The 10,907-nt window shown below is 37.7% G+C and overlaps 1 protein-coding gene across 1 annotated transcript in view; it reads right to left on the reverse strand.

Moving 5' to 3' along the window:
• The window catches only part of LOC141332844 (thyrotropin-releasing hormone-degrading ectoenzyme-like), a 62,038-nt gene that overhangs the window by 8,465 nt on the left and 42,666 nt on the right, over nucleotides 1–10,907 (reverse strand). Inside the window, exons 11-14 of the mRNA XM_073837802.1 lie at nucleotides 8,391–8,538; nucleotides 6,904–7,001; nucleotides 6,577–6,684; nucleotides 1,969–2,136 (exon numbers count right to left, since the gene is read on the reverse strand). Of these exons, the coding sequence (XP_073693903.1) occupies nucleotides 1,969–2,136; nucleotides 6,577–6,684; nucleotides 6,904–7,001; nucleotides 8,391–8,538 (522 nt within the window). The remainder of the gene's footprint in view (nucleotides 1–1,968; nucleotides 2,137–6,576; nucleotides 6,685–6,903; nucleotides 7,002–8,390; nucleotides 8,539–10,907) is intronic.

The following is a 10,907-nucleotide window of genomic DNA, read 5'->3' on the forward strand; positions in this document are numbered from 1 at the left end:
TTAATGTTGTATATGATATTCTTATTGTGTGGACTAATTAAATAAATGCCACTTTATTTGTATTTTTTGAGTGAATTTGTTTTTTCACTACAAACAGTGAGGCCATTGAAATGTCAAATTCATTTTTTAAGATTAAAAATTTAACAATTATTTTTTTTTTTATTAAATTACAGACTCTCTATTGATGGTTTGCAAAAAAGAGACAATTCATTATTAGGAAAACATAGAATTTTAAAAATATATTTCATGTTTTACTACTCTAATGGCATACATATCGTTCGTAACAGGGTGGTACAAGAAAGGTGCCCTTGCCTGAAGAAAAAGGATAATATTAAGGAGTTTGTGCCTGAGGTGGGAAAATATGTTTTTTGGAGGGTTAATTTGTCTTTCAAGTTGTAGTCTTTTTTATAGAAAGTTTGTTCTTAATAATTTTTTTGAAAATTGCAAAGTGGAAATGGCACCCGTTTTGTAGAATGACTCACCTACAAATAAAACAGAAGCAAGGATGTCTTCAATGTAAAACTTAAGACCATGTGTCCACCAAAGCATTTTTAGCCAGCTGAAATTTGTTGTGCTACTTGTTGTCGTCTGTTGCTGTTCTACAAGCAGGATGTGCTAGTTGGTCGGTGTGGTTTTTGGCCGCGGACTAAAAAATGACAGTGATTAGTGCTGCATATTACCTAAAGTTGAACATTCTTCAACTCTGGGTGCTGAAAAAACAAAAACAAAGAGTGTGCAGCACTCAGTAAAAAAAAAAAGCTCAGCGCTTTGTCCTACTCCAGGTGTTTCACGGTTTGTTCACACTTGTAGTTTAGTTGGTTTGGTTAATTTGGTCTGGACCAAAAAAGGAAAATTATACTGTGTCTGAACACACCCCTAAAAACAATTTACAGTGAAAAAATATGCTAGCCTTAGGAAAAATGCTTAGGTGGATATGCGGCCTAACCCTATCCCTAACATCTAAACCGAATCTGATTGGTTGCTATTAACAAGCCGCTATCAGAAGCAGGATGCCCTTCCAAGATTTTGTATTGTAGGTAGGCTTAAATGGAGGCTCCTGAAGAAGATTTTGTATTCATGGTTCAGCTGCATGTCTTTCAGATGTTATATCTAAGTGTATTGTGTATGACAGCCAAGTCATGAATCACTGAGAGTGAAAAACACTCATTGATTTTACCTTCAAGGAAGGCAATTACCACTATAGAAAAAAATGAATATGTTCCTTGCTGACTATAATATGATGAATAGTATCTTAACATGAAGATGAGGATACCTGAATGTAGAGCACTGAAATGTGTGCTTACTAAGTGTGGCGCTATTTATCTTCTTCCTCTAGTGAGGCAAACCACATCCCTCTCAACAGACTCATGCTGAAGCCGTCCCACAGGAATCAGCCTGTTGAGTGCCGAACACTCACTGCAGAGAGGGGTCATGGTGGATCTCTTTATATGGGGATGTTTCTTTCTCTCAGTGCATCTATAAAACAGTGACCAAATGCAACAGAATAAATGGAGATGTCGAACCAGCAGTGAATCCTGAGGAAAACTGCTTCAGAAAATGTGTGGGCTCTGAGATCCTCGTCTGGCCTGGACAGGGTGTAATCCGTCACCGTCCTCATCCTGCTATTGAGTTGAGAGGATTTAAGACACCGTAGAGACATGTGGGAAAAGCTCCTACGACAGCCATTGTCTTTACTGCCCCATCAGAAGAGTAAGTGCAGCTCTGCTGGTCTGAGTCATGTGATGTGGAGGAAAGGATTGAATCGGATTGCTTCACGAGATGCAGTAGACTACAAAGATTGGTGGATGTACAGCGATGCTCTTCAAACACAATTTGGAGGTGATGTTTCAGAGGCTAAAACTTTCAGCTAAGACTGATTGACCAACGTTTCATACAACAGTAGCTTGTCATTTGAATTTCTTTGCTTCACCATGTCATTGTTAATGAGGTATAAGAGTGTTGACAGACCTGTTGAGTAGGAAGATGTTGTCACTGCAGGTCAAGGCTTCCAGAAGAACCTTCTTTTCAGAGATGGCTGTAGAGGAGTGAAACTTCATCCAGATAAACTCCCACACGTCCTCATCCATCAGAGAAACACCTGTGCAGTACACAATGTCTCGCACGTTGGGTGGAATCCTGTGGGACAGACAATTGACCGACACAAGGTAACTATAAATGCTAATACATGCTAATTTATTAACATTAGCTAATAATAAATAATACATGCTAATTTCAGCATTTAAATACTTATATTTAACATTTATAACTGTATTGATGGAGCCTAATTTACTATTTTCTTTCACATACAGGGAAAATAGTTAATAATGTTGATACACGGATTAGCATATATGCAGATTAATACACTCATTACCATATATGCAGATCTCTGTGACCATGGCTGTTCATTAATCATTTACTAAGGGTTATTCACACACCATTAAATCACATTGTGTTCACAATTTTTGTTTTGATTCTTAAAAAAATTAATTTTCCCAAGGAGAGAATTTTTCAAAGCAAGGAATTTGTTAAGCCCTCAGGGTTGTTCAAAGATAGAAAATCACAAGTCAATGTTTCACCTCCAGAAGAATCAGTGAAAAACAGTGTGATTGTTTTTCTCCATTTTTGTTTGTATGCATATGTGAGAAGTTGATCTTTTTTCCCCACTTAAAATGTCTGTGCGGGAAATATAATTTAAAATAAAAAGACACTCTTAGATTCAAAGATTTTTGGTGAGGTCATCATTTAAGTGATGAAAATTTGACCCAAATCATCACTGCAGGCTCCCAAAGTGAGTCACAGTGCAATATATATATATATATATATATATATATATATAGTCTAGCAATATATCGGTCATAAGTAAGAGCCCTCGATGGACCCATGATATCATCTGGTTATAAATCTCAGAAAAGAATAACTGTCTACAGTAGAGCTACACAGAGAGAAAAGCATCTCAGTCTGTGAGGCGATGCATGTAATATTCGTGCAGGAAGAAGAAATAGCATTAAACCTCTGGAGGAGCTGCGGCGATACAGTGACTGAACTTTTGATTTGCTCAAACAAAGCGCAATAAAGACCTGCTGATTCTGGATGAGCCGACGGAGCCTCTGGGAGTTTTCAATCTAGCAATACAGAAAACGGCACCTCCAGTACGATATGAAATCATGTCACAACCAATTGGAGCATATAGACTGAAATTTCCACACCTGTGAAGGTGATGTCTTGTTTATGAGTGCCACTGACTGGAAAGAAAAGTGAATTTAATAACACAGTTAAAGAATAATATTTGTGGCATTCCGTTAGCTGCCATGATATCGGGAAAATTCATGAATTTTATATATTTTCGCAATAAAAATGGGAGACAGCACAAACCATAAATCTAGTTTTGACTTCTATATCTTTTCCTATTGTAACCTGAATATAAAGGTTTGATTTTCTCAATATTTTCCTCTGTTTAAAAGGCAGTTATGAGATTCTGCAGGGAATGTACAATATATGCCTATCAAATGCTTTTGTTCTTGAAACAATGTAAAATGTTTCTTTGAGTATTTTACATTGTAAGAATGTATTATTTCAAAAAAGAGACTAAAAGTACTAAAAATTCAGCTGGACTAGTTCAACAGAGGTGTTGATGGCTTCCTGTTTATAATCAGTAAAGCCCATGAGATGGATTTGTCAGCGTTTGTCTTTGGCTGTACAGTGATCTGAAGCCTGTCTTTGCAGCTAATAAATGCTGCTAGGTCATTGCTGTGACATTATCATCACCTAAACCATAAAAAGACATAAAGGTCAAACACATTTCTCTTTTATGATGTGCTCATCCCTGAATATCAAGCTGAACAGATTCTCTTTATTGTCCCAGTAGGACTGGAGGTCATTTTTGAAGAAAAGGACAGTGAAGGACACATCTGGCAGATCCAGACTTCTACTGACAGGTAAGAGAAAAACGGCACAATATGAACAGTTATGACGTCCATAAATCCGTAAGTTATTATAAGTATCAAAATGATGGTATAAATAATAGCACAAAAACAGTGAAGAAGAAAGGCAGATGAATCTCTAGCAAATTAATTTTAGAACTAATTTCTTGCCATCTGTTGACAGTCGTACACACAAAAAAAATAATAATAATCATTTTTAATAATTTGTTCTGAATAAATGTAAATGCCCTAAATGTAAAATGTAAATGCCCTAAATGTAAAAAATATGACTGTTTTTATGAGCTCTAACTCTCTGCCAGTGGATTAGACTAGCCTGTCCACTTGATGATACAGCTAGCAGGAGGGATTGTGTTCAGTAAAGAGACTTCCAGTCTGTTCAGACACGATCCGAAACCTCACACTGGACTCCACGGGGTAATAATTACAGAGCCACTGCCAGAGCAATTGAGCAGTTTCAGGGCAAAAGAGTGGAAAATCTTTGACTGAGCAGGTCAAACACTGGCTGATTCCAACTGAGTGTGTATTTCACATGTTGAAAGCAAGAATATTAGGGCAAAAAGCTTTTAAATTGAGCCGCCCGCTGTGATTAGAGTCATGTTAGAGGCCTCAGAAGTCATTAAATGCATATTATATGAAGGCAAGGTCAATATGTGACACATTTCATGTGTAATAAAGCATCTGCATGTGTATTAAAGGACTGTCTGTCAATTTTAGGGCACAGTTTTGAAGCAGCCAGCAAGCAAATGTCCAGTGTGACTGAGGCATACTTAAGCTGGGCAAAACTTCAACACAGGCTCATTAGAAATGTATGCCTCTATATACATTTCTGCAAAACTGAAAAAAAAAAAAAAAAAAAAAAAAAACGTACCTATACGCATCACTGCAGCTTCCAGTTGAAATGAACACTAGAGGTAGTGAAACTCTGACAACTTGTATTCCTTTTTGCACAAAGTATAATTTACAAGTACAAGTCCACTGGTGCCCAAGGCCAAGTTTCTCTGCAGACTGCCTGATGTTGTTGTTGGGAATTTTGATATATTCATGGTGCTGTTTACTGTGATTAGGTTCCCTGGTCCACCGGCTGAAAAACACCCCCAAAACTTTAGGTTCCCACTACCATGTTTGACAGTGGGGATGGTGTTCTTAGGGTTGAAGGCTTCTCCTTTTTTACGCCAAATGAAGGCTACATCATTGTGATTGTGGCCAAACAATTAAATTTTTGTTTCATCTGACCATAAAACAGAAGACCAGAAGTCGTCTTCTTTGTCCAGATGAGCATTTGCAAAGGCCAAGCTGTGTGCCTTATCTGGAGAAGTGGTGTCCACCTTGGTCTGCGTCCGTTGAACCAAGTGGTGTGCAGTGTCCGTTGGATTGTCTGCCTTGAGATGTTGCCACCAGCAGACTGGAACTGGAACTTCAAAACATTTAGATATGGTCTTATAGCCCTTTCCTGACTTGTGAGCAGCCACAATGCGCAGTCGCAGGTCCTCAGTGAGCTCCTTTGTCTTAGCCATGACTGTCCACAAATCAACAGCAGAGAGCTTCTGTTTTCCACCTGTTGAGTTGATTAAAACAGCTGTTCCTAATGAATCAGTGTAATTAGGATGCTTTAGAACAGTTTGGACTATTAGGAATGGTATAGAACTTTGGATTTTCCCATAGACTGTGACAGTTTGCAAAGGGTATGAATAATTTGGGACATGCCACTTTTTGTTCAAAAGTAAATAAAAGCTGAGAAATATTTTTTTTCCACAATGATGCCTCTTGTACATCATCTTATTATCTTTTGGGAGAAGCCTGTGCCATTTCCAGTCAAAAAAATAAAAACTTGCTGGTTGAATAAAAATAACTTTAAGTCAGAATTTGGCAGGGGAATGAATAATTTCGGGCTTGACTGTATGCAATTACAGTGTTGCAGAAATGTATGTAGAGAAACATATTTCCAATGAGCCTGGGTTGGTTTTTACAGTGTTGCACATTATAACTAATTACTGTACATATGATTCTGTAGAGCTTATGAATGCAGTGGCCAATCAGAGGTCTTTAGATTAGTCATCGCTAACCATTAGGCTACGTACTTTGAGTTTTACTCAAGAGTTGGTTTACCCTCCCCTCTTTTGACTGAGGTTGCCAGTGAGTACTGTGTATGTGGTCTTTCATCTGTTTGTAGGCATGCGGCCAACTGTTTGGCTCAAACACACAAAAAATAATTTCCTAAAAGCTGGGCAAACACAATATCTTGGGCAGAGTAAAACACACACCCACAATCCTGTTTATTCTCCATTATGGTCATTAGTCTCTGCCGGTGGCATGGTGTGTTTGACAGTGTGATACAGCATACATGCATGTGAACATTGCTGTGGGAAGCAGGGAAAACAAATTAGACGAACAAATGTGTGTTGCCATGGACACCTGGAATAAAGCACCTACTTTATGAATCTTGGCAGGGTTGAACATACAGAACAATAACCAGTCATATTTTGCAATATATCTGTATGAGTATAGCAATAAAAAGCTAGAAGTTATACCACATCTGTTATGAATGTGCATCACATTCATTTTTTGTTCAGTTGGTCATACCTGTGTATGTGTGTAGGTGTGGCTGTCATTCTGTACATTCTGTAAATGTTCTCACCTGTTCTTGTTGCTGGAAATCCAGTCTGAAATGAGAGAAACAGCCTGCCGGTGACAGTGTTTGTTTCCGAAACTGCAAGCCAACATGATCACCTCTCTCTGTAGCTCTCTAAGGAAAAAATGGGAAGGATACCAGGGAAGTACATCAGCAGGAAGTTAAAGATAGAGAAAGGAAAATTAAAAATTAAATACTGTCTACTGAGGTCAGTCCCATCTCTGAGGTGGAAAATGTCTGGCTTACACTTTGCCATTTGGTGTCCTTACTTAGACTACATATAAGTTTATATCTGTAATATATAATTTAACAAATATGAAATTCAAGACTCACTCGGCCTGATAAGCCGCCTGCATGAAGGAGCCGTCAGGGGAAGTGGCTGGCCAGCCCAACTTGTGATACTTCGGTTCCACCTGTCTTAGAACATAGTCCTGATAGCAAAACAACAAAAAGGGACGCAAAGAAATGGTGAACTGTATTGTATACAGTATAAGAGAGTGTGTGTGTGTGTGTGTGTGTGTGTGTGTGTGTGTGTGTGTGTGTGTGTGTGTGTGTGTGTGTGTGTGTGTGTGTGTGTGTGTGTGTGTGTGTGTGTGTGTGTTTTGACTCGCCATACGGTTGAGGGAAATGTCGCAGCAGGTAATGTCATGGCTAATTTAGCATGACTGCTCTCCTTCATGCCCTCTTACTGAGACGAGTGAATGATCACAATTAGACCCCGCTATGCCGCAATTCAATTCTTAACACACACTTACACGGATAAAAGCACATTAACGCTGGTAAAGGACATTGTTTTCCATACTGTAGTGGACTGTACAGCTGATCACGTGTGTTTGTCAAGCTGTTACTACAGCAATTTACCGTATTCTTGTTTTGCCAATAGATTTATCACAGTTTGATGGTTAGTGATGCTGTGTTTGTGTGTGAACAGGCCAAAATACACTGGCCAGCATACACACACACATAGAAGGGTTTGCTCTGACAGGTTGAGACACCTGGTCACATGACTGAAGGCATCTGACTAATCAGCTCCAGCTGTTTCCTGTCTTCCATTACATTCTAAACATCTGTTGTGTCTCACAGTAAACACTGTGATGGAGAAAAATAGAGAAAAGATGCTATTAAATTCATCACACTCTCACTCTCACAATAAAGGGTCGTCCATTACAGATGAGGGGCAGAAATGACTCATGCGCACCACTGAGGGATTGTGGGTAGGCGTTTGAGTGATATTCTGAATAACAAAGTGATAAATGAATATGACAGCAGGTGGACAGGTAAGCCTGAGAAAGTGTGTGACACTGTCACGTTAGGCTGGGTTCAGAATGGAATACTGCACACCGCATACTGCAAACTATCTTTAAAAACGTAACGCTAATAGTTTTTTTTTTTTTTTTTATTGTATTATACTTTTTATATATTCCGTATACTTTAAATATACTTTTAGTATGTCATCTGGTGATCACACACATGCAGAAAAACTCCATACTTCGCATAGGATACATAGTGTATACTGCAGAAATAGTATGAGAAGTATGGACTGCTCTTTGAAACAATGCCAATGAAACAGGCAATGGTGGAGATTTGACTCTGTTTTAGTATGTATGAGTTTCTAAATTGCTGCGCCAGACAGGCATTGTGTCTGGAAACATTTTGGACTGCTGTTTTGGATGATGATCAGAGTAAGTTTTGAATTCGATATGTCTGGCGGTGAGTCGAGCCACCTGAGACGTGCTGCTAGACATCAGCCGTGTCTTTCTTATAACACTAGTCAAGGTTAAAATACAACAGAGACCAAACTTATCTGAGATCAGACTCACGCTGAACAGGCTGTGGTCTTCAGTGCGGTCCAGAAGTTTGTCGAGCTGGTAAAGCGCTCGACTAGCAGCGTGCCACGGCAGAAACTCGGCCTCCTGAGACAAATACGAGATCATCTGCAGGGGGACGTTTTGGGGCAAATACCCCGCTCTAGAGAAAAGAAAAAAGAGAGTATGAAGATAAGACACTAGCAGCTCATTTTTACGCATATTTCCCTTTGGTAGGCACATCGTTAACATTTGATTACAAACAGTTCATTTTGTTCATCATTATTCGTTTAGAATAACTGCCAGGCATTGTGCTTTGCGTGGGGAGTCATAATGTGCTGTAAGAAATAAAAAAAACAGCTTCTCCTGTACGACAACAGTCGTGTTCAATTTGCATAAATCCATAAAACATAAGATCTCTGCTAAAACAAAGACATGAGCATTAACAGCACATATTCACTGTCATTTGGAGCGGCATATCAAATCCCAAAAGTACTTGAAGAGGACCTTGGGCTCTAGTCAAATGAGACTGTGTTTCTAGGCCACACATCGGTACCTCCTCCATGTATTTTCAATCCATGTTCCACACCGACTTTCCCATTCTTTTTTAAAACTCCCAGAAGTATCTCACGAGAGTAGAAAAAAAGAGAAGCAGCAGATATCCTTGAAGCAAAAAACTTTCCAAGAGTCTTGAAACCAGCAAATGCTTTGGTTTTTGCTAAGGTGCACACTTTTGGCCACGCAGCAACATTCTCATCACGAGAATGAGTTCTGCATACGCAAGCACTACTCAGAAAATCGAAAAATCTAGTTGAGATCATATTTATGGTGCACCTGTGCTGTGGCCTTCCTATTAAAGGTCTTTCTCTGACTCATAATGCAGGAAATTAATCTTAATTTCTTATAATTTCATTCAGGGCACATAAGTGCCTCCCTATCAGAGGTCAGGCGAAAAAGGAAGTGATCAGACTTGAAAACGGACTCATTAAATTTCTGTGGACAGATTCACCCAACACACATTTAATTGGGACATTAATCACAGTTACTCATGGACACCCACTGTTACCCAAGAGGTTTTTAACATTTCCAGAGAAGCTGATTTGCATTAACATTAGCAGGAGACATTTGAGGCTGTGAAGAATTAAAAACAAACTATTTCAACACTGTTTAACTGGAAGGAGTTTTATCTCAAGGTGTTCAAAAAGGTTTTGTATCTAACTGAGATCGTGCTACTCTTCCTTTAACTGCCTGTTAATATACTGCAGAAAAAAGTAGTCTTCAAATTGTATATATATATATTGCTAAAATGAGAGTAAAACTCAAAATATTAAAATCAGTATTAAGTATTAATCAGTATTAAGTATTAATTTCCAACAATTCAACAGTTTGAATCAACTATATACTATAATTCAGCTTTTAAACATTTTCAGGATTTTGACTCTCTAAACCTTGAGTAGAATGACTTTGTTTGTATCCAAGCTGCCATTAACCAGAATAAAGCATTAAATTGTCGTCTAATTATAAATAATTGTATAACAATAAACAATTAATCAGCGTCTAATGATGCCAAGGCATTTGAAACATTCATTGGGCGCCATTCTTTTATACTGATTACATGGAAATATGCAATATATATTTTCCTGATTGATGTGTGCACATAAGACATGAAAGATGTAGTCTTTACACAGAGGCAAAAGCTTCTCAGTCCTCATATTATATATATATATATATATATATATATCTCATTAACGACATTAAATTGTTCATTCAGACTGATTTGCAAATGCGTAATGCGCATGAACATAAGAGGCTGGATATACCGCATGAACCAAACACATTGCCTCCTCTCACATGAGTTTCCACCATTGATTCCCAATTACCCCCACCAAACCCACCGGATGCTTTAGGGGGTCTGTTAAAACTCAATGGGCTCAGGGGAGATGAGAGGGACAAGGACTTCCTATATAACTTTACCTGTTGGTGTTGCTGGTGGACAATGTTTTTTTTTTTTTTAATTATTTTTTATTACAAATTGATTTATACACTTTTTAAAGGAGAAGTTGACTTCCAGAACAAAAATTTACAGATGATGTACTCACCTCCTTGTTATCCAAGATGTTCATGTCTTTCTTTCTTCAGTCATAAAGAAATGTTCAGGATTTTTCTCCAAATAGTGGACTCCTATGGTGCCCTGAGTTTGAACTTCCAAAATGCAGTTTAAATGGAGCTTCAAATGATCCCAAATGCAGCTGTTAACAATCCCAGCAGAAGAAAAGGGTCTTATCTAGCGAAACGATCAGTTAATAAAAAAAAAAAATAATAATAAATAAATAAATAAATATATATATATATATATATATATATATTATTTTTTTTTTTTTTTAATTAACTGATCGTATATATAAAAAAAAAAATATATATATATATATATATATATATATATATAATTTTTTTTTTTTTTTTTTTTTTTTTTTTTTTTTTATTAACTGATCGTTTCGCTAGATAAGACCCTTTTCTTCTGCTGGGATTGTT

This window comes from Garra rufa, chromosome 4, assembly GCF_049309525.1.
Source record: "Garra rufa chromosome 4, GarRuf1.0, whole genome shotgun sequence".
In the NCBI taxonomy this organism is placed as follows: Eukaryota; Metazoa; Chordata; class Actinopteri; order Cypriniformes; family Cyprinidae; genus Garra; species Garra rufa.